The sequence below is a fragment of the Macrotis lagotis genome, chromosome 1, assembly GCF_037893015.1.
Source record: "Macrotis lagotis isolate mMagLag1 chromosome 1, bilby.v1.9.chrom.fasta, whole genome shotgun sequence".
NCBI lineage: Eukaryota > Metazoa > Chordata > Mammalia > Peramelemorphia > Peramelidae > Macrotis > Macrotis lagotis.
In genome coordinates, this window is record NC_133658.1 from 510725877 (window position 1) to 510751207 (window position 25331).

The 25331-nt window shown below is 33.0% G+C and overlaps 1 protein-coding gene across 9 annotated transcripts in view; it reads right to left on the reverse strand.

Annotated features, from left to right (window-relative positions):
- Positions 1-25331, reverse strand: part of KDM6A (lysine demethylase 6A) — a 270454-nt gene that overhangs the window by 13039 nt on the left and 232084 nt on the right. For all 9 annotated transcript variants that reach the window (XR_012474018.1, XM_074214140.1, XM_074214139.1 and 6 more), the window contains 8 exons: positions 23572-23636; positions 23399-23473; positions 22338-22486; positions 20805-20919; positions 16627-16814; positions 15942-16083; positions 3986-4112; positions 501-671 (listed from right to left, as the gene is read on the reverse strand). Coding sequence is in view for 8 of the 9 variants with exons in the window: in XM_074214140.1 (XP_074070241.1) it covers positions 501-671; positions 3986-4112; positions 15942-16083; positions 16627-16814; positions 20805-20919; positions 22338-22486; positions 23399-23473; positions 23572-23636 (1032 nt within the window). In the remaining variant the exon portion in view is untranslated. The remainder of the gene's footprint in view (positions 1-500; positions 672-3985; positions 4113-15941; positions 16084-16626; positions 16815-20804; positions 20920-22337; positions 22487-23398; positions 23474-23571; positions 23637-25331) is intronic.

Genomic DNA, 25331 nt, shown 5'->3' on the forward strand with positions numbered 1-25331 from the left:
TTCACAAATCTTATATACCATCTATGTAAGTTAAGTTAGCATTGTCAAATGTTTTTCAGTGATAACACTTTTGGCTAAATATTTTAAATATTATCAGTCTAGATAAATCTATCTATGTGTATGTGCATGTAAGTATAAAAACGAACGCTAGGATCATTAACAATGAACACATTTTGTCAAATGATATCAATGAACAATGAAAAGCATTTAAGTAGTAGAAGAATATTAAGGTTAAGGTAGTATCATTATGAGGGCAGCACTTACCCAGAAGCAAAGATGGAAAAAAAAATTCTTCTCTGTCTCTGTCTCTGTCTGTCACACACACACACACACACACACACACACACACACTCTCTCTAAATGTCACAAGGACAGTATAAAAAACAAGTAAATTATTTAGTTACAAGTATTTCATTACCTCCTATTTATTGGTTGAAAAAGAAAAACTCCGCTGCTTCTTAACTCAGTTAACTATGTACTCACATGTTGATTTCACTTACTAATGTAAATTGGTCATAGACTTGCATCAAGTCCTCCATTCTGTACTGTTCTAGCACCACAAAATTTTCCAGGTTCCCATTTGTTTTTCGTGCACAGTCTTGGCAATGTACTATGTAGGTCTTTCGAGAATTGCTCTCATTAGTGATGAAAAGCAGGTCAAAGACTTCTACCTATTTCACAGAAAAGAATAGGCTTTGAAAATCTTAGCAATAGAAAAGGAGTAAATTATTTTTCAAGGCATATATAGTCAGTATGCAGAGGTTACTTAAGAAAAGAAGCTAAAATAGCTCCAAATTTGGACTTTAACTTTTTTTTTTTAAGGTTTTGGAAGGCAACGGGGGTTAAATGACTTGCCACACAGTCAGGTAATTATTATGTGTCTGAAACCGGATTTGAACTCGGGTCCTTCTGAGTCCAGGGCTGGTGCTCTATCCACTGCACCACCTAGCTGCCCCTTAACTGTGTTCCATATCATTTAGAAGCTTGTTAAAAGAGAAGGAATGGATTAAGACAAATACAACATCAGCACTGAAAACAAGTCAACCTATCACTTGCCAATTACTGAGGGACATACATAAGTAAACAAATATCCTAGTACTTAAAAAAGCTTATAGAGTACAAGGCTAAAATAAAAAAAATAAATTAGAATATAATTACATAGAAATCTATGTAGACAGGAATTCAGATCAGAGAAAATTAAGACACTAATTGTTATCAAGATTTTTACCCTACCATGCCCCAATCAAGCTTAAATTTGCAGTTGTGACAGAGTGGAATTCAACTGAAGCTTGATGCAAGGGAGAAATAACACATGGTAACAGGCCCTTCAAGAGTTAAAAGGAGTTCATATGCAAAGTAGAGGTTTTTCCTCTTTGAGAGGACTGGCTTAGACCCACTCCTCCTCTTAAGCTTCTGCTTTCTGTATTAATACTTGACACACTTTTTTACCCTTTGGTCACTTTATGCTTCAGCCTGAGCTACTCCCATCTCCCTTTGTATCCTTTCTTTCTCTAGTTACTAAGATAAGGACATAAATTGAATAATATAATTATTCCTAGCTACATAAAACTACATACTCTTAGCTAATTACATGTGATCTATTGTTGTAGTGCTTTTAATATTTAAACATTAAATTTGGCCAACAGGGTAATTCTATCCAGGCAGTTTCACCTTTCTTTAAATCATACTTGAGGGGTGGCTAGGTGGCGCAGTGGATAAGAGCACCGGCCCTGGAGTCAGGAGTACCTGAGTTCAAATCCAGCCTCAGACACTTAATAATTACCTAGCTGTGTGGCCTTGGGCAAGCCACTTAACCCCATTGCTTTGCAAAAACTTAAAATGACCAAATTGGTGTCTACCTATGTAGGAGTTCTTCAATCTTTTTGTTCAGTATCTCAGCTATTTTTAAATTCCCATCAAATAATAAGTGCTCTACCAATGATGAGGAAACACTTTGTTCATATGCAAAAATGACCATGTTTTTATACCAAAGAACATTAAAATGAAAATTCTTCTACATGATTAGGTATATAATAAAAGTCTGGAAAATAATTATGTGTTCTACTGTCTCTGGGTGGAGAGTTTCCTAGGTGTTTTATATATAACTAAGAAAATTCTCAACTGGCTAAAGTTTTAGACAAATATTATCTTTTTAGAAAGGACATCAGTATTGTAAGCCAATAAAACTTGAACATTGCTATTTAGGAAAATTAAAATTCCATTAAAGTCTATGTTTCAGCATCCCGTTTTGTAGACCTAGACCATCTACAGACATTCTGTTGTCTGCTAGAAGAGAAGAACAATTTTACTCTTCCCTTCTTAGGTACTGAGCACTCAGAACTAAAAGAAGGTTAAAAAAAATTTTTCCCTTGGCATTTGAGCGTTCCACCTCATGCAAATTAGAAAGAAACAGAGGATTTGCGTAATGGGGTATATTTCCTAATTTTAAAAGCACAGAACAGGATAAATGTGATCAGGATAAATGACACTGTACAAATACATTTGGGTTTATATGCAGTTAAATCAAATAGCTGACATTTATTTAAGGATTTAAAATATAACCTATCCAGGAGAATGCTGAGGTCACTTTACTTAAAAATATTTGAAAGAAAAGGCTCAATGAAATACTAAAATTAAAAGATGCAAATAAGACTCCATGGGAAGTGTCAAGAACCAGTGTAGCAATTTTCTCATTCAATGGCATTAGAGCCTTGGAGAATCACATCAATAAGGAATCCTAACAATTCCCTAAATTTCTATTTTTATTATAACTTCAGGTCTACCTCTTGTATACTTGATTAGAAAGAGTAACTGTGATACCAGAGTAGTGGAATATTAATAAAAAGTTTAAAAAGCCTTTTCAAGTCCAGCAGAAAAGTGGATAAATGGTTGGAAGTACATTAGTCAACTTTTCCCCAATTCTCTAACAGTTTGTCTTAGTCCAAGAGAAAAGATTTCACTAGCACAACCATCAAGTGTCATGATTTTCTATATGGATTAAACATCAGTCATCACTTCTGAGAACAAGTATTTTATTTTAGCTTCACCGATTCCAATTCTGAATTAGAAGTGACAGAAAAAAATGGGGTTAACTCTCTTTTTTTTCCAGATTAATTTATTTTTTTACCTGTATCAAGAGTTTTATTTATTTTGAGTTTTACAATTTTTCTCCCATTCTTGCTTCCCTTCCTACACCCCCCCCCCCCCACAGAAGGCATTCTGTTAGTGTTTATATTGGTTCTACAGAGAACTTCCTTTCTGAAAAAAAAAATTTGAAAAATGTTTTTTCCTAGGCTCAATCACTTCTAGATACTAACTACTATGCTGGTGAGACACAAAGCAAGGAAAAGAAAGGAAACACCTCAGTGGAGGGATAACCATTTGCTTTATGTAAGGAAAAGCTAAATTAGGGAATTTCCCCCCCAGTTTATTTTGGAGATTATTTGCTAGAATCATTTAAACAAATCACCATTCCCTTTAAAGTAAAAGCTAATACATCTACAGATTGAATCTTTGCCTAATCACTTTTACAAGAATTAAAGAAGCCTAGTTGTTGGAAAACATGGTGTCAAATATGTTAATGTGTTCCAAAAATACTTACCTATTTGAAGACTTCAAAGTTTTGGGATTGCAGTAGAAAAGATGAATAAATTTATACTCTAGAAGTTTTCAGACTCAAGTTTAACACCTGTTGCAACTCTGAAAATGGATCACCTGGGTAAAAACCCAAGACAAGCAAAAACAACTTCTATTTCTTCAAACCAGAGAAAGAACATCCTTTTACAATCCAACTGACAATTTCGTGATGATTTTTCAAATTTATTCAAATAGATTTCACAATATATTGCTGTATTATTTTAATGTTTTGCCTTTTAAATCAAGTTGTGCTAATAATACACTTTATCAAAAGATTACTTTAAGACCTGATGTGGAAAATAGGGGTATCTGAAGCAACCAACTACTCATGGAAAACACAGGAACTGACCTCACAGATGCTACAGTAATGAGCTGGTTCTTCTTTTGAACGTCCATGCCATACAATCTCCTTTCCAGCAGCAAGGAGAGCTTCCCTTAGCATCTGACACTGCTTCAGAGTTCTCAACAGACAATACCTATAAGAGAGAGAAGAGAGCAAGATAAACTACAGGACCAATAATTGAATATTAAAAATATTTTAGTAATAAAGAATGCTAGAGTTCATATTAAAGGTTTCAGGATTCAGAGATAAGTTAACTTTCCCCCTCTTTTATCTTGGAAAGAGACTTGATTATTATTTTGTTGAATTGAGAAGAATCTCCTAAAATTAGAGTTCTCCAAAAATGGATGAAGCTACCTACCCCCTTTACTTGAGATCTCTAAGAAAAAGGTATATCATTACTTGTAAGACTGTAAAAGGGATTCTTCTTCAGTGAAAGACAGTCACCAGGACCACCAGGACAGTCACCAGGACCCTATGAAATTCATATGTTCATTCAATCTATAAAGGAAGATGCAGTCTCTAATACTTCAGATTATACTATTAATTTAACGGAATTGAAATAAGCTGAAAAGAAATTGAAACTGAAAACTAATTTTTAAATAAACTTTACAGCAAATGATCAAACAAAATATTGCAAAGTCCTTTCATTTTTATGACAATTTCCTACGTTAAAACTACAATTTCTATTGCAGACCTAGGGAGGGGTTTACATCAGAGGAGTCAAATTGAAATAGAAATGGGGTTACTAAAATGGAATATACTAAAATGGAATATAAAGAATCTGTGAGGGCTACAATTTGACTTAGAAAAACTATGTTAACATGATGAATTTTAATTATTTTGTTAAATATTTCCCATTTACATTTTATTCTGGTTCTGTGATGGAGGCAATGGGGCTGCTTCTTTGACACCTCTCATGTAATTTCTCAAAATTGTTTGGTAAATAGTCCTAACCATTGTTATGAGTTTTTTTCAAAAGTGCTTCAAGCTTGGCACTTTATCTACACTATCTAACTGCTCAAGTTAGATACTTTGATTAAATTCACATGCCAGTATTTAACAAAACTGAGACTTTATCACAATGATTCTCTGGTTTCTAAGCTGGATATAAAAAAGTGTTCGACATCTTTAGAATTATGTCCTGGCTTTATACTCAAGTTAAAGAATTAAGTATTATCCTTAATGGGTGGAGGATAGAATGATTTAATAGAGAAAGTATAGAGTAAAAAAAAAAAAACTCAAGTTCAAACCTTCCCTCAATATTTAAAATGACTTTGAGGAAGTCATTTAACTTCCCTGAATCTCCTGAGATTTTCTTATGAACCAATTTATTCAGAGCTTATATTTTACAAATTTTAATTAACAATATCTTAGTAAACAACTACTTTTTTAAAAAATAAAAAAAAAATCATTGAATATCAACCACGATGGCCTTGTAAACAGAACATTGCTGGTGAACTCCCTTCAACAAATACGGCAGATACAAAAGTTAACTATATCTGGTCTAGGAACTTGGTTGAAAACAACTAACACCTATTAACTTAATACTTTGCTTCAATTTACACTTCTTCATTATATTCTATATCTTTTCTTATCCTTGCTTACTATGCAAGAAATAATTATCTCTAGCATCCAGGTTTGAAAAACGATTAGGATACCATTATTTTTTGTTCACAGTGTACAAATTTAATTGAGCAAAGAAGAATGAATTTATGAAAACCAACATCATTAGGCTTACTCAAAGGAAAAAAATGGCAAATTAAATAAGAGTTTTTTAAAATGACTGAATAGCCAGGTCAATAGGCAAATCCCTCTTAGTATGTTAAGTAAAGTTATCAGTAAGTCTAGCATCAACAATACAAATGGTGCATTCTCATACATTTTCATGTTAACTTTTGCTTACAAGGTGCTCTTTCAAATATACATATATGTATACATAAACACTTTATATATATATATTTACACATATACACACATATATACATAAGCATACACTACATATGTCTATTTAGAAAGGTGCTATTTCCACATGTTCGTTCTGAACCAAAGCATGAAAATAATCAACCAACAAGCATTTATTAAATGTCAATTTGTCAGTCACTGTGGGAGGTTGCTAGGAATCCAAAGAGAAATAACCTTGACTCTCTGGGAGCTTTTATTTTGGTTCAAAGGTATCTAGTTAAAATTTTATATTTCAATGTCCCAGTTCAGTTCTAGTTCACAATTCAAGCCTGGATCAAAACTGAAGGCATGCAAAGGATGCCTTTGCCATATTAATGAGATAGAAAATAACACGAATTGGGTTTGGTTCAAGAGGGAGAAAACGAATTCCAATGTGTAAAGGAGTTCAAAAAAAAATTTAAAAGATAAAAAAATCCGACAGTCCAAAAAGAAGGAAAAAAGGGAGAGAGGGGAGGAAGGGAAAAAGGAATTTCTTAAGTGCCTATCTATCAAGAAATGTGACAAGTGGTTTCACAAAATTTGATCCTCAAAACTCTGGGAGATAGATGTTATAATTATCCCTATTATACAATTAAGGATACAGAAGCAGACATGATTAAGTGAATTGCCTGGGTTCTTGAGGCAGTATTTGAATTCAGGTATTCCCAACTCCGGGTGGCACGGCACTCTTAGCTACTGTGCCACTTAAACTGGTGGGTGACTTATTAGTTTTGGAATTTATTGATGCCTCTCTTTTGATAAATATTTTTCTTTGGATGTAGATGGAAAATATTTGCTACTCTTAAAAAGTTTCTAATGAATAACAATACTGTTCTAAGAAATATATTTCATCACTCAAAACAATACTGGGTCACCCCCATGTCCCTCTCTCCTACCTTGTCCCTAGTTCTCAAGAACACAATGATCAATCAATCCCTTCCCTTTTCAGCAAAAGAGCCAGTACTTTGTCCTGTGTTTTTTCTTTCCATTTCATCTAATCAAAAACCTATCCATCCTTCAAGATCCAAGTCAAATGCTACTTCTTCCCTGAAATTTTCTAATTATAAATAAAGATTCCTCCAATTAGAAATAATTGTTTCTTCTCTTATAGTTGTGAGGGACTTAATTATACTCTTTGTGGCATTTATCTTGTTCTGTATTTTCCCATTGGTATTTTTATATTCAAAAGGATGTTACAGCATTGATTCAGGAGTTCCCTCTTTTTAAAAAATTCAATTTTAGTTTTTTCACTTCCAAATTACTTTCCTCCCTCCTTCTGACCCTCTCCCATTAAATGGGAAGGCAGGAAATATAATGCCTATTACACATTATGTGATATAAAACATATTTCTATATTAGCCATCTTATGGGGGGGGAGAATCAAGAAAAAGAAAAAGTGGAAAAAATAGGCTTTAATCAGCAACTCTTGAGTTTATGAATTTTCTATATGGAAGTGGATGGGATTATTTTTATGAGTTTGGAATTTTGACAGATCTCTACTGATTAGTTACTAATTCTTTCACAATTGATTGTCAGCCCTCTTCCCATGTTTTCCTGAAATCAATCCTTCCCCTTCTAATTTCTAACAGTAGAATAGCAATCCTTCACATTTATAAATCACAACTTGTTCAGCCTTTCCTCAACAGTTGGGTATCCCGTTAGTTTCCAATTTTTTTGCCACCACAAAAACTGTTGTTATACTTTTCTAAATATGGATTTCTTTGACTTATAGATCCAAAAGTGTATTTTTAAGTGTAATATAACTACACCTGCTGACAATGATATTGCTGGGTTCAGAGAGTATGCAGTTTTCAGAGTATAGTTCCAAATTGTTCTCAAGAGTTGCCAGATTACTTCATAGATCCATTGACAGTGCATGAATGTATATATTTTCCCACATTCCTTACAGCATGTCACTTTACTTTTCTATCTTCACAGCCAATCTGATAGGTATGAGGTGATATTCCAGAGTTGCTTTAATATGCATTTCTCAAACGATTTAAAGTATTTTTTTCATTTGATTGACAGCTGATTTTTCCCATCTAAAAACCAATCCTTTCTATCCTTTGACCATTTATCAATTAAGAAACGATTTTTAATTCTTATAAATTTGAATTAGCCACACATATATATATGAGAAATGAGATCTTTATTCAGAGAAATTTGTTTCAAACCCCCCCCCCAAATCTCCTGCAACCCATCACCCCAAGTTTCTTATTTTGGCAACAATGAGGTTTGATCTGTGCAGAAAATTTTAAGCCTTATATAAACAAAATTATCCATTTTACCTCATGGAAATTTCTCTCTCATTTGGTCAAGAAATCTTCCTCAAGTCAGAGATCTGGGATAACACCTTTAATGTCTAAGTCATGGACCCAGCTTTCAGCTTATCTTAGTATATAGTAAGAGGGGTCTATTCCTCTAGTTCTTTCTGACTACTTTCCAGTTTTCCCAGCAGTTTTTAACAAATAGTGAATTCCTGCCCCAATAGCTGGAATGTTTGGGTTTAGCAAATACTAGATTACCGTGATCAAATTTTGTTCCTGTAATACTGTGTAACTAACTGTTCCATTGACCAATCACTCCATTTCTTAACTAGTACCAAATAATTTCCATGATTACTGCTTTATAGTATAGCTTGAGATTTAGTACTGACATGTCCTCTTCCTTTCTATTTTTTCCATTGATTCCCTTGATATTCTTGGCCTTCTATTCCTACAGATGAATTATTACTTTTTCTTGTCCTATAAAAAGTAATTCTTTTGCAGTTTGTTAGTATGGTATGGAATTAAATAAATGAATTTAGGCAGCATTGTTGTTTTTAAATTGAATTAATCTACCATATTTCCCCAATTATTTAGATGTGTTTTTGTGTGACTGTACGCACACGTTTGTGTGTGTGTGTGTGTGTGTGTGTGTGTGTGTGTGTGTGTGTGTGTTGGCAGGTACACTTCTAAATATTTAATGTTACCTACTGTTGTTTATTGCCATTATAAATGATCTAGAGAGATACTACTTTTAATTTTAAGAAAAGGCAACTTATTTCTATGCCTTGTAAGGAGTTTTCTTTATTAATTCAGATTAAAAAAAAATTTATGCATGTCCATACAGTGTACCTTTTGCTCAAATGACCCCCAAAGTTTGCCAAAGAAAATCCAACCAAAATGCTGGAGGTCTTCCTGGTTTTCTCCTGACATTATTATTAGTGAATAGATACACAGATATCTCCCTGCTACAATTTTAATATCCCTGAGGACTGGTTTCAGTCTCTTGCAAATATATATTGAATTAAACTAAATTAAATGAACAAGACATAAATGGAAACTTCTAGGTTGTGGGAAAGTAGCAGTTATTAGATTATAGAGCTTATGGAAGGTTGATGGTTGAAATGCTTCTTATAATTTCCTAAAGGTACACTGGTTGGGAAGTTAAAAAACCCTTACCCCACAAAATGAATAGGTTGTTAAATGGCATTAAAAATTCAGTTGCAGAGGCATAAATTCAAGTGTCAAAGTCATCCTATTCCCTATTTCTCTACCATATTCTACATCTTAATTTCTTTTTTTTTTTTGCAAGGGAAATGGTGTTAAGTGGCTTGCCCAAGGCCACACAGCTAGTGTCTGAGACCGGATTTGAACCCAGGTACTGCTGACTCCAGGGCCGGTGCTTTATCCACTACACTACCTAGCCGCCCCTACATCTTAATTTCAAAGTAAAAACATTATTTCCCTTTAAGTATTCAATAAATAGGTCTTTTAAAAATTGGAATCTACTCCTCTACTTAGCCAACCAGATTAGTAAGGACCTCTTGCATAAGTAAAACTTCAAAAAGAAAACGAGTTAAACTCAAAAGCAACTAAAAGTCAGGGTGTGTGTGTGTCTGTCACTCTAAGTGTATATAAGTATATGTACATTTTATACAGACATTGCAGATGTCTACCAATATACCTACACATACAAATGTACATGATTTTTAACCATAAATTTAATTTCTTTATGTATATATGATTATAGATTCACCAATTTATAGCTATTAAAATAATGAATGAGCAGAAAAAGGGGATGGGGGACAGCGATATTTCAAGAGCAGAAATAACAGATTGCCATTTCATATGTATTCATGTCAAAGGTCCCTATAAATACACCTTTGACAGAAATATTAAATACCGAAATTTCCACATTATACAAAAATATACATCAATAAAAATCCAAGCATAGATGAAGAGATCAAATAATAAAAACTCTCTACATATCAACTGTTCTTATAGTCAAAGAGTTGAGAAAAATTTCAAGAATCCAAGAACTTGAATTGTAAAAAATTACATATTTATTATTTTCACTAATGTCTAACTGAAATGTATAACTTTCATTATGAATTTAAAAAAATTATTATGAGAAGGATTACAGAACCTTCAATAGACTGTTAAGGTTTTTTTAGGTTTTTGCAAGGCAAATGGGGTTAAGTGGCTTGCCCAAGGCCACACAGCTAGGTAATTATTAAGTGTCTGAGGCCAGATTTGAACTCAGTTACTCCTGACTCCAGGGCTGGTGCTCTATCCACAGCACCACCTAGCTGCCCCCCCCCTTCAATATACTGTTAATGAAATCCATGATTCTAAAGAGACCAAGAAACCTTGTTTTGAATCAAGATTACAAGATGAGACTAATGATGGAATGACCAAGATTTGGCTAAAAAAAAAAATCTACTTCAATAAGAATTTCAAAGATCAAAAATATTCTTTCAAGAGATTTAACAAAGCACAGTACAATATATCAATCTGACCTGGAGGTCAATTACCACTTTGGTAATTAGTGGAATAAGAATTAAATTAAATGAAATTATGCTAAGATGAGAAACACTTGTGATTTAATCACTCTAGAATTTCCAGCATGAGAACTCCCTCCATTAATGAGGGAGGTTAAGTTCCAGGAATTTGCATCGATAATGAAGTTAATTGGTATGCTGAGGGATGGGATGTAAAAGCAGAAATGAATGAATTCCAAACCAATGTAAGGAGGAGAAAGGAGAGAGCATCTGACTGATCATTAAGAGTGCTAGGTTCACAATGTAAAGACTAACAGAATGCCTAGCACTCTTAACAGAGTGGGGTGGGGGGAGGGAAGAATGGGGGAAAATTTGTAAAACTCAAAATAAATAAAAATGTTTCTTAAATTGTTTTTTAAAAAAAGAGTGCTAGGTTAAAATTCTGCCCCTGATTTTCATTGCCTGTGTGACCACTGGCAATTCACTTATCTCGCTGGATCTCAGTTTCGACTTGTGCAAAATGAGGGAATTGGATGGCTAACTTTGAAGTCCTTTTTAGCTCTAAATTTAATTGATCTAGCAGATCATTAAAATGAATTCGATAAAGGATATGAGAAATTATCTAGTAAAACTTCATTTAAACAGAAAAGTGACTTGTCCAAAGCTTCAATACCAGTTGATAGTAGAGTTGGCATTAGCATTCAAGCTTTTTGACCTTCAGTCTAATATTGTTTTCCAATTGCCTTAATAATAACTAATGCATTTAATGATGCATTAAAAAGAAGTTTAAGACATGCTACCCTTTTCCTCAAAGGGCTTACAAAATAACTGGGAAAGATAAGATACATATAAAATAAGAATACTGCTCAGCACATATAAAGGGCTAATTGTTACAAAAGTTCTAACATTTGATGATAGTCAGAACTAAGATATTTATAGCTGAAATGATCAGGGAAAGTTTACTGGAAAAAGCAAAGTTAACCTGGGTCGTCTTAAAGGACAAGAAAGATTTTAATAGTCATAGAAAAGCAAAGCCTTTCCAGATAGAGGGAAAAACAACAAATATGGAATAGCAGTAAGAAAGCTCAAAGCACTTTCAGAGGTTGGAAGTAATAAACTTAGTAGAAGAATAAAAAGAAGTAAGGCACAAAAATAGAAAAGGGCCACATTGTGGAAAAGACTTTGAATGCCAAGCAAAGAAACGTGCATTTAAGCATGTACATACGCACATTTGAATGCACATTTGTCCTCCTGTTAACACTATTGAATTAGTCTCCAAATTGTTCTCCCCAACTTGTCTCTCTCCTCCATATAACTAAAGTGATTTTTTTCTAGAATATCTCTGACTATATTACTCTGCTATCAACAAACTCCGGGGAATTCATGTCACATTTGGCCTTTAAAGCTCTTCAAAACTGGGCTTCATCCTAAATTTTTCAGATAAAACTTCATACTTATCAGTTCCCTTAATTTTTTGTGTGGTCCAGTTATAGTCACCTTGCCATTCTAGCTCCTTCCTCCATGACTCTGTACTAATTTTCCTCCATGCTTGGAATGCACTCTTTCCCATTTCTTTTTTGTGGAACCCAATAATCATTTTCTACATGTAGTCTTTCCTTGTTTCCCCCAGCTGCTAGATATTCTTGCATCTACTTTATATCGTTATTGCCTCTATTAGAATATAAACTCAGGTGCAGGTGCTATTTGCTTTTGCATTCCCCCTGCATAGCATGATACATGATATATAGTAGTCTAAGGCTTCCTGAGCAATCTTGTATAAACTTAAGCCTCATTTATTTTTTTTTAGGTTTTTTTTTTTGCAAGGCATGGGATTAAGTGGCTTGCCCAAGGCCACACAACTATTAAGTGTCTGAGACCGGATTTGAACCCAGGTATACTCCTGACTCCAGGGCCGGTGCTTTATTCACTACACCACCTAGCCGCCCCTTAAGCCTCATTTAATAACAATTCCCTCACCTCCTGTACTCAACCATCTAGTCAAATTGGCCATTGTGCTTTTCCTCATAAGTAGCACTCACTCTCTTTTCTACATTCCTTTGTGCAGGCTCTACCATGCCTAGAATGAACTCCATCCTTGCTCCTGTTTCATAAAATTCATTGTTACTTCATTTGAGATTCAGCTCAAATTCTAGAAAATAGAAGGAAAGGCTAAAGAACAGGTCAGTTTTCAAAGTAAAAGTAATTTTAAAAGAAAAACAAGCTGCCCTAATAGAAATTTCTAGTCCAATGTATATTACACTCTGTTCTGCTGTATATATGGAAGAGTTTACTGTATTCTGTTTTGTTATGTTCAGGATTTAAATTCAAGCATCACCTATGTGAAGCTTTTCATGTTCCCAAATGTTAGTTCCTATCTCTATATACTTACTTATGTACATATTATCTCACTCATATAATGTAAACTCAAGAGAAAGGGACAATTTTATTTTCATCTTCATAATCACAGCACTTAGCATAACATATTTAATCAATGTTCACTGAATAGAAAATGTCAAAAGGTTAATATGTCAAAAATTATTTAATATAACAAAAATATTAAACATAAAAAACAAAATATAGAATTAACAGAAAGCATGCTTGAAGATGAGTTGATTGATTACAGACACTCATCTTTTATTTAAAGAGTGCCTAATGTAGTGTCCCATATGAAGCTTGCTTGCCCTGCCCACAGTTGGTAGCATGCCATCTCCCTCCTTAAGATTGGGAGCTTCCCAATAGCAGGGGCTCTCTTTTCCTTTCTCTGCACCTTCCCATGTTTAGCACAGTGCTTGGCACATTGTATCTGATACAGCTGTGTGACCAAAAATAAGCCCGGCCCCAAATCCATTTCTTACACCCTCCCTTAAAATTTATTTCTCCTAAGTAGATGATTACTGTTTCTGTCTTTATATTCCTCCAGATCAGTCCAGTGCTTTTCATTCATTAGGGATATAAATATACTGAAAATACTACTTTGTGTCACAGGTAGCTGAAACAACTAAAGCAACTCCATTTTGCCTGTAGTTCTTCTATTTTGTCCCTGACCCTGTCTGTTGGGCAGCCCTGCCATATCGCTTACTTTCTTTTCTGCTGAAACATCAAGTACCCTAATGGATAGGGCTGTTTTACAAGGAGCAGTAATTCAAAGAACTTTTCTCTTTACATATCCCTATTCAAAATCCAAAGTAACAAGCCTCATTCAATCAAGGCGTCCAGGGCCCACTTTCACCTCCTGCCTAACTGAAACCTAAGTAAGTCTTGTCCTCCTGTTCCTTTGGGAAGTCTCTGCTTGTATGGGTGGGGTTTACTTGCTAGCAAGCTTAATAAATCCTCATTGGTTCCTAAACTTTCTGGTTTTTATTTATTCAAGCACTGATAATTTTATTCACAGTGCATAAAAACCATGCTTATATCTGTCAATTTTAATCATAAATTTCTATTCATGCTTGATATGATTAATAAACTATTTACTATGACAAACAAAAAAATAGTAATGATAAATGTTCACTAATGTATCATGAGAATCAGAAGGGAAGTCTTTAATGCTATACCACATGTCAAAACAGAAAGCATGTTTAGTCTACAGCACAGAAGATTGAGGAGGACAAAATAGAAAATTCACTATTTTAAGTGAAAGTTAATGATTGCAATTTTTTCCTATGATGCCAAGAGATAGAAAAAAGGACCAAGTGGAAGGTTAGAAGATGCAGGTTTCTGTCTAATGATGAAGTTGTCATTTGCCTTGCTTGGCATATAAAAAAAATTGGAAAAGAAGATTAATTTGTCACATAGGATAAAAGATAAAAAAACTAGGATGGAAGATAAAAAGTCCAAGTGCCACAATGATATTATTAAGATATTACTATTATTGTAATATAGCACTGAGATCATATTTCTATCAATGAAGAACTTGCTAACAATTAGAAGGTTTCATTGATAAATACTGAACCTCTGATATACAGAAATGTTCGAGCAAAAGATGTAATAGATGAGCTCAACTAGATAATCTCTACTTTATTATTTTATGACAACCAATTTTTTTATAAAGAGTAACTGAAATCTAGATGAATATATAAAGATAAATGCTTTCTATTATGGATCTTTATTTGCACCCATCCTATAACTTAAAGTAAAATCTCTCAAAAATAAAATACTGTCTAACTTGTTTTTAACACACTACTCTTTGAAATATACACATAAGTACTTCTCTTTTACATACATTCAATGTAGCATGTTTAGAATGGAACACAGGAAGAAGTAGCAATGTATTATTAGAAAAACCAAATTATTTTGTTTTGTAGGACAAACCCCCATAAACTGAAAAAGTATTTGCATTACTTGGTAGCATTTTTATTTTCCATACAAAGCAAGGCAATACTATTAATAATTTTCAAGTAGCATCTGATTGAAAAAGTGACTCACGTTGTAAGTCAGAATCACTGAAGTACTAGAGATTAGCTTTGATTTTCATTCGATTTTACTTTTTAAAATTTGTTAAAAATCATTAGCTAATTTACAAAATATGTGAACTAATAAAAATAAAAGACATACAGGATAAAATTCACTTAAATTATGTCACCAACATTAAGCCACAAAATCTAATAGAATAAAATATATATTATAAATTTTGTTCAATTAGAAAAAAAACATGCCATATACTTAATTTCCAATTATTTAAATTATTTTTTTCTTTATCTAGGATCGTCTACATGATAATCTTGCTATGAGTCTGCACCAACTAGCTCTTCACCAAAGTTGGGACAGTTGCCCTGACACTTAGTTGGACTGGGCATCCAACCAAGTTAATCACCCTTATTGGGGTGATTGGGGAAGGATGAGAAGAGAGAAAAAAAAACAAAGAACAGAAAAAAAAGAAATTATAATAGTAGAATAATAATAATCTTAGGGTCTATTCATAATCATTTCTTTCCTAAGGATGGAAATTTTAATAAAAACAAAATATGAATAATAATGGGGGTAGAGTGGAAAAGGAGAATGCTAGTTTCTGGGACTATTTAGAGACACTGTATTTGAATCCTGACTCTCTCACTTATTATCTGCATGAAAAATGGTCCCCCTATTATTTCTTTTTATGACAAAGTTGGATTACATTGTGCTTTTTTTTCCCCAGGGCTTCAGATCAGACTTATTTCTTCCTCTGACATTAACCTTCTACCTAGTAAAAAGAAGTACTTCATATTCTTTCCCTCTTCCATATATCAAAGGAGAAGTCTATTAGTTTCACAAAGCACTTACTTGATCATTTCAAAAAGCTTTGGATCGGAAACCTTGATATTTCGCGCCATATTCCAAGATAGATGAATCATGGGCACTATTGATTTCACACTCTGTAATTTGTTCCACTCGTACCGTTCCACTGCCAATTTATACTGGCAGGCTAAAAGTGAAGGAAAACCCCCCAAATAAGTAATTTGTTTTAAAGCAATACAATATTAAAAATATGAGAAAGCTATATAACCACCTTACCAATACAAGAAACGCTAATTTAAAAACATAAAATAAACTAATAGAACACTGTAATTTTGTATGTTTTACAATGAAGTGAGGGAACATTCAAGCTTCTATTTGAAATAAGTTTAGAAGAATAAAAAAAGTAACACTGCTTTGTTTTCAACTAGTATTAAAAATTTACATAGTATTTAAGATCATATATTATATGCAAAAGAATTGCTAAAATCTAGCCATATTTGTTTGAAATTGGTTAGCTAGAATTCAATTTCTTGATCTGCAAATTGAGATTTTAAGCAATCTGAGTGACAGATTCTTCTACAGATTTTTTAATAGGTTATTTTTCAATAGATGTCAAGGATTATGCCTGTGAGATTATTCTTTCTGGAAGAAAAGCAAACATTTCAAAAAATCAAGATGTGAATTATTATCTTAAAACTTTTTGCATACTTTTTATTTGCTTTAAAAATACCTGTAAGGGGGCCAACATTCCAAGCAATGTTATTGCACCATCCAATAGCCTGAACCCAGTGGACAGTGCCTGCATTAATCCAGACCAAATCTCCAGGTCGCTGAATGAATCTATATACTGGGACATTTGCTTCATAAAGATCTTCAAGGTTAGGCCACCAAGAGCCCATTAGGAAATTCAAATTATTTCTAAAACAAGAACAAATAACATTTATCATTTGCTACTAGAACCAGAACATATTAAAAAAAAATCAAAACTAAAAAAATGCTCAGACCATTACATGAGAAATGGATTGTTGGTATGTAAAAGACTTCACCTGAAAGCGAATACTTTAAAAGTTATATTTCGGTGAAAAATTCCTGGTTACGATCTGTGGGTACTGGATAGATTATTCATACAGAGACAATGGCAAAGATTCTATTCCTCAAACTCCATGGCACAAATATCAACTGCCTAATCATACCCTTTAGAGTGACTACAATTTTTCGGAGTACTTTAATTTTCTTTCAGTTTTCATAATGGGCTAGACTCTTGGCCAATTCTTTCCCTTTTTGTTACCTTATAAAATCTGAGACTATTGCTAAATACATCCCCCTAAACTATGTAAGGTTGAAAAAGCAGAAAGATCCCTTTAGGGTATTTATGAGGCTTCAACTATTTGAATTATTGACATATGAAAAAAATAATAGGCTTTTTTGGGTGTTATATATTAAAAGGACATCAAGTACCTCTGTATGACCAATTCAAAAATAACCAAGGTTAAAAATGACTTTAGATCATTTAGTGGTTAAATACATATTCAGGAATATTTTGCCATCAATTCAACAAAAAGCTTTTTAAAACTCTTAAGAGTTCAAATTATAATATACTTAAACAGCAAAAGACTTTTACATTTGGATCAGATTATTCATTCTCTCAAGGTTCCATCTAAAAGGAACCTTGAGAGAGTAATCTGATCCAAACCCTCTCATTAGAGATAAAGAAATTGAGGTTCAGATTTGCAATAACTTGCTTAAAAGGTCACAGAGTTGCTGAGTCAATAAATAAATAAATATATGAATAAGCATTTGTATCCCCATGTACATGGGGATACAAAACCAAAAAAATTTCCTTCTCTATAGGAGCTTTCATTCTATCAGGGGAAACAATACATACATAAATATTACATAAAAAGTAAATATAGTCAATCAATAAGCATTTATTATAGACCAAGCAATGTGCAGAGCACTGAGACTACAAAGTCAAAAATGTAAATCCCTTTCCTCAAATTAAGTGGGGATGGTTGGGAAGGGAGGCAGAGTTGGAGGAGGAACCAACAGTAAGGATGATCAGAAAAGGCTTGATATTAAAGGTAGGATTTCAACAATTTGAAGCAAATAAAAATTATCAGCAACAGACAATTAAGAAGGTATGGAATTATAAGATGGAGTGTTGTCTAAGAAGAACAGCAAAGAGACTGATTTGGATAGATTACAGCATATGGAAAGGGGAGTAATGGATACTAATGTTGGGAAGTAGGTTTGGGCCAAATGGTTAAGGGTTTTAAGAACCAAGAAGCATTAGAATAAAATAGAGATTTAGAATAGAGGCAGCTGGGTGGTTTTGGACTGGAGTCAGGAAGACCCAAGTTCAAATCTGATCTTCAGACTGAACAAGGTCCACTGCTTTATTTGCTAGACTGGGGTATACAATATTGACATTTTACATCAGTAATCACTGTAAAAATAATTGTCGATTTCATAAAAATAGGATTGGGCTAAGTGTTCCAACTTTAAAAGTTTTTAAATGAAGAATATTTTTATTAGTAGCATCCTTCCACTTAGCCAGATACAAAACCTGTGTCATCTGAAATCCTGTCCAACAAAGTGATTTTACTAAAGTGAAAGTCAGTTTCATCCTCCTTTTCCTCTAGGATCAAATATAAACTCCTCTCCTTGACACACACACAAAAACCCTTCACAACTACCAATACAGTCTTGTACATTACTCTCCTCCAAGCATTTTATGGTTCAACTTCTATTTCCCTTCTTCTGTATTGTCAATCTCACATTACTGAAATGCTGTCACTCTGATGAAAAACTGTCTTCTGTAGGAGTCCACACCCAATCACCCAGTGACTAGCACCTTCCACTGTTATCTACATCAGATTTCATAGGTAGCTATAACAACAGTGCTTTCCAGATCACCAGTTTTGCACGCAGTCATACTATCATTCAGGAGAGTAAACTATTGAGAGTGGAACCCATCATCCCTACTTTCTCTCCTCTTTTCCACTTGCCAAGCAACTATCATCACAGGAACAGGCAAGTCATCCTAGCTGAACAAGGTACCCCAAAAGACAGGTGGCAGCAAATGCTTTGAAAACCACTTCTTAGATCCAGGAGATACATTAGGATCCAGAGTTCAATAATCTTGGTAAGTGTCATGTCCTCACTGACTTTGTTTCAAGCTTGGTCCACATAGCCATCATTGAAAGAAACCAACTCTCATGTTGAAGGGGTTCATCATTTCTGCCAAAATAATGTGTCATCTGCCACAACAACGTGTCATCTATTATGGTGGGCATGTAAGCCTAAGAACCACAGAAAAAGTAGTAAACCACAAACTTTAACGGTTTGGTCCCAACATTGATTGTCCAAGGAAATACCACTAGTGAAAAGGCAGTTTGATGATAACTGTGTTCTGCAACCATAGCTACTGAAGATACAGTAAAGAAAATTTTTGACAAAAAAATGCTTGCTATATGATGTAAGCAATAGGTATGACTTTTTTTTATAGGTTATGACATTAAAGAATATGAAGTAAAATCTACATTGTAACTAAAGACCACAGAACTGTTCCATCTAATGTATACCTGAAATTGTGTGTATGTGTGTGTTTATGTATTAGCATACTCATTCCTTAGAAGAGTACTTTGCATATAATAAGAACTTAATAAATACAACTTTCTCTATTTGTTTTTCAAATACATATAAGTTCCTGGAGGGCAAGAGGCTTTTACTATCTTCATTGCTTAGCACATTACCTGGTACATAATAACCATTTAGTAAATGCTTGTTGGTTGACTGAGTACTTTCTTTTTGCCATCTTATAAGCATTCATATGAGAAATAAATCTTTAATTAGGTTTTATTTTCATTTAGTTAAATATTAAAATATTAATATTTTTGTTAAATATTAAAATTATCTTTTTATTAAATTATGGGGTTTTTTTTAGCTTGGCTTCTATTTCATTCTCTTTCTTGGATCCTAAGGCTCTTCTTGAGATTAACTCAGGAAAACCTAAGATGGGTTGAACATATGAAATGAGATCCACTCATCTCTAGTTTAAGAATTTATGAAATTAAAGTATCCCACAACAGCAGCAGATTAAGTTACATAAAAATTAACTTTAGAGCAAAATGGTAATATAAACACATAATTTAAGCCTAATTCAGTCCCATTATAAGATCTCAGGATGTTCCCTTAAAATGCCTGGTGCTAAAAGTTAATAAAATCATTACAGTTCTTTTTAACAACATTTAAAATATTTTAAAATACTCTATTTTTAATGATTAAACATTAAGTTATAAAAGACCCAAACAAGAAAAATGTGCTTCTGATCCCTGTAAACTGTATCAGTAAAGTATCCTTTAAACTGGCAGCTTTACTAACAGAGCAATGAAAAGCTTTTTGCATCACCCTGGAGAAGCCCTCTCCTTTCTGCTAGAATATTTATCATATCAAGTACTTCCTGTCCTCTTTTACCTGATTATACATAGCCAGTGGAATGTAACAGAAAATCAACTTCAAAAGTAATATAGGTTTGACCTTTTCTGTGTTTTTAAAATTTTAAGTGCTTGATTATTTTATTCAGAGATATAAATTCCAAATTTTTCATGCTGTTTTAACTGTTAGGAAAACCTGTTTTTCAGGTTTCTATATGGGGTCTTTCTTTGGTCCCTCTCCCTTAACTTACTCTAACTTAATAACCTGGAGGACTTATAAAGTAAGTTGTTAGGACATTATTCTCACTACAAGATATTCTTCAATTCTTGTAATTTTTAATTTCACTCAAAATATTTCTTATTTAGTAACTGAGTCTGTCTTTTACAGCTAATATTTTCTGATGCTACCAAAGCAGAAGTGGTTTTTACAATTCATATATAATTGTGAGGATAATTAACTTCAGAAACCTACTTTTCACAGAAGTCATTCATAACGCCCCAGTAACTTTCAGGAACAACAAACCATTCACAGTCACCTGGACCAATATTTATGTTAACTGAACAAAAGTTGTTATTTTCCTGATGACCTGAAAAGTGAAAGAAAAATTATTTTCAAAAAAAAATTGTGAAAATTTTTATGCCCACAGGAAGAAAAATAGAGAAATATTTAAACAGTCCTCAACAGTCCATCTTGAGATGGATTTGAGAAACTTCTGAAATTCTAGAATCATTCTGCAATGTTTAACATAGTCTGAATGTCTATATTCCTAGTATTGAGGCTAGGGAAGCAAATTGATAGAGCAGATGCCAATCAAATCAAGATTCATCAATATTCATTTGTGTTTGACTTCCTTAAGAGAAGAAGTGTGAATGGGAGAGGTCAAGTCTTTGTTTTTTGTTATAATTTGTTTTTATAAATTCATTCAATGGTCTTGTAGATTTGGAATGTTTAAGACTTGAAAAAACTATTCAAATGTCTTATCTATAGGAGTCTTTAAATTTTTATGTAGCCCACAGAGAATTTTTTTTTTTATTAACAATTCAAAACTCTGGGGGCAGTTGGGAGGCATAGTGGATAGAGCACCAGCACCTCAGACCTAGCTGTCTGACTTTGGCAAGTCACTTAACCCCAATGTCCTGCAAACCCCCCCAAAAACACAAAAATAATTTAAAGATATAAAATTTACAAAGTATATTGTATGGCAATAACAATTCAAAACTCTTTTCAATAACAGATGGAATACCGCAAAATTGAGCTGTCAAAGCCTTGAGTTTAATTGCCCTTACCCTGAATATGCAGGGTCAAGGTTAGCAACTTGGATGACTCAGATGCTTTGGGATAGTATCTTAACTGAAATGGGAAAGGAGGGTGATGAGAAAGCAAGCAGTTCAGCTCTTGGCATGGGTATACTCATGTTGACCAAGGGCTTCCTAGAAAATACAAAACTTTAAAATTAGAAGGGGAACATGGAGAAATGATATAGACTCTTAATCCAGTACTTTTTGATGACACTTGTAGTAGTAAGAAGCAGAGTCACAGTTGAGATAAAAAGAAAACAAGGAACTTTGTGTTGGGGAGAAATTATCAGACCTCAGAAAGGACGGAACTTATTCAAATCGCAAGAATAGTATTTTAGTTGCAAAAATAATGTTCTAGTTGGACTTTTTTGCCACCAGAAAAGTCAAGGGATCTATCTGATGGGATTGCCATTTTGTTATGCCCTTCATTCCCAATAATTGCATCATTTAAGATAAAACATATCTAGTCTATTGCATTGATATATAAGATATCTCAAAGAGGAGTTCTGAGTTCACTATTCTTGAAAATTCTTGCCTCAACTCAAATTTTCAAACCATTACTTTAATCAAAACAAATAAAATGCTGTGAAATCTTTAAGGTGTTATTGTGTTAGTAATTGCTACTACTAAAGGATATATGATTAAGTAGAAAACTTTTTTCTTGTATTTTTATATTTCACAGGCCATATGAATATAACAAAGTTACCTGGAGTCCTGCTACCAGGAACCTTCATGTACAGCTGCACTGTATTCATTCCTAATATCGTATGACCAACATGGCTTAAAAGATTTCCTGCTGATACCACACGCACAAAAGCAGGTAGTTTTGTCAGCTCATGTAGCTGTAACTTCCACCTATAACAAAATAGCAGCTCAAAAGTGAAAATCTAAAATAAATATTTGACAAAATAAATTTTTTAACAAGTAGAGGAAAAATTATTAAAACAATGTCTATACAGATAACTTAAAATCACCAATACCTAAATGTAACAAAACTTAAAACAAAAGAATTCTATTAATACTTCCAACTTTTTATTTAATTAAATTCTGGCCGTATAGGAAAAAACTTATTAACTCCAAATGATTATGTTTAGAATCCCTCCCCATTATAATTTAGGTGAATATTCTGCAGGGACATTTCAAAACTAAAACACAACAGCTCATGTAACAAAGACTTTTAGAGATTTTTCTTTTACATTTTAACATATATTATTATGACTATAATTTAGAATAAAAATTTTAATACATTAATTTAATAATTAATCAGTTTGATATGAAGTATCCTACATTTTGTTAGGCACTAAAAAGGAAACAGCATAGATAGGATGAGATATCTTGAATATCAGAATTTAATATTGATTCTCCCCCCCCCCCCCCCCCAGCTGGGACTTCTCTAACTCTTTGTCATGATTAGGAAGTAATGTCTAGTTCATATAAAATAACTTATTTTCCTGCTTAAACTTACTTTTAAGTGGTTTAAAAATAATGTCATCAATACTCATTTTGTTTTATAAGCCACAAATTTAACTACTGATCTTCAAAACTAAGGGAAAAATTTTAGTCATCAACTTAAATGCACCCCTCATTTTATAAGTAAAAATAGAAAATTACAACAGATCTGTAAATCACACACACACACACACACACACAGACGAAAAACTACGAGGATCAATCAACAAGATAGAAACAAAATAGGAAACTGTTGAGAATTCACAGATCTAGGAAAAGTTTCTCTAAGCTACAAAAAAGTATTATAGCGCCACTTACTTTTTGTCATCGGACAGGTCAATGTTGGTCCCAAACTTGATTGTTTTAAAAGGCCCTTTTCTCCTCCTTCCAGAGCTGAGGTTGAAGGGAGTGAGAAGTAAAGAAAAAGAATGTCATACATTGACTGAATGCATTTCTGAATGGTAAAGATGCATGTATTAAAGATGACTTACTTATCTGAAGAAGTAGATTCACTATCTGAGTGGTCCTTGTGATGACTCTTTTTTTCATTTTCTTCCTATGATTAAAAAGTTTTTTTAGTATTTTATAACAGATAGCCCCAACATGAAACTTAGCAATAAAATTATTCAAATGTGTGTAAATTATATATACTTATATAATACATACATACATACACACACACCTATGTATATGCAGTATTTAAAAAACCACCCAACTAATTTCAATTACAATTAAGATCAATAAAAGAGTAAGCCCAATGGCACAGAATTCAACTTCTATGGGTTGAAATATATGTCTGTTTTAAAACTCAGGAATTAGATTGGTTTATAACCAGATTACATATGTACTTTTATTAATTAAGTTTTATTCTGCCATATAAAAATATGACTAGCCTATTTTAAAGAAAGAAAAATGCAAACAAATGACCGTGAAATGACATTTTAAAATAAGATATTCTAAATGCAATGGAAATCCTATGTATCTAAAGGTATAACATGTGACCCTATTTTTCCAAGGCTAAACCAGCAGAAAAGAATGATCAAATCTAGCAGGCTGAAAAGGTTTCACTATGGGATGGTGACATCTAAGGACTATACTTGGCTAAGTTTGGAATAACTCTTTCCCTTGTTAGCTATAGGGTAATGATTTTTTTATTCAACATAATCCCAAAAACATTTAGTAGATTATGAAGGAATCGCAATCTTGCTAAGTAGAAAGATGATCCATGATGTTAAAATCAGACCGAAGGAATCTTAAAGGAGGATCATGGTAGCAGCAAGAAAATACAATAAACTGTCAGATTGTATCTCTAAAAAGAGTAGGATTGGCTAACTATGAATTGATTATTGTTAATGTTACTTTGCTAATGATTGGAGGAACTGTACAGGAACTTGCTGAAGCAGAATAAAGTCTGGTTAGGACCAAAAGACTGTCATACACTATTTGTAAATGGATAAACATCACTACCATCAAAAACAAACAAAACCTTAAAGGAGAGTTAAGCATAAGAGGGAAATTATAAATGCTACATGCTCTAATGCAAATATATTGATCCAAATTATTCTGATCAAGGCATCTTACAATGAAATCCTCTGACTTTCCTCTGATACATTTGCTATTCTACCGACTCATCTAGGAACCTTTTTATTTCTAAACATATTCAGTTAAATCTTCTATATTTAGAGAATTCTAGGTTTCATAGTGTTTTGAAATACCTTCCTCTTTAACAATTGGCCCCTTCCTATCTATCTATTCTTATACAACCTCTGCTTTTGCTCTAATACATCTTCTCTCCCTTTCTTCACACTTCTTCCTTCTTCCACCCTTTCATCACCTCCCACATGCCTATCTTCTACTAATTTCTGTCACTTTCCATTCTTCCTTCAATGTCTGCAACTTTTCTTCTTCAAAAATATTCTGTTTTTTTTGTATAAATAACATCTTCTGACAACTATACTTGCTGTTTGCCATTAGCATCTAGTTGCATACAGCTGGAAAATTTATATTCTAATAGTATAAAAACACAATTACAATATTGCATTCAAAAATTTACATAATACTTTTAAATATAAAGAAACCTAAAATACAATAAGTACAAATATTTAGCTCTAAATAGTAAAACATTAACTAAATTAACAAAAGCTCAAAGGTTATTTATAAGAAGTAATTAAAAAATTTTAGCATCTGTTTAAATGATATACATGTACTATACACACACTAGTTTAATGGATTAAACAACTGTGATAAATGA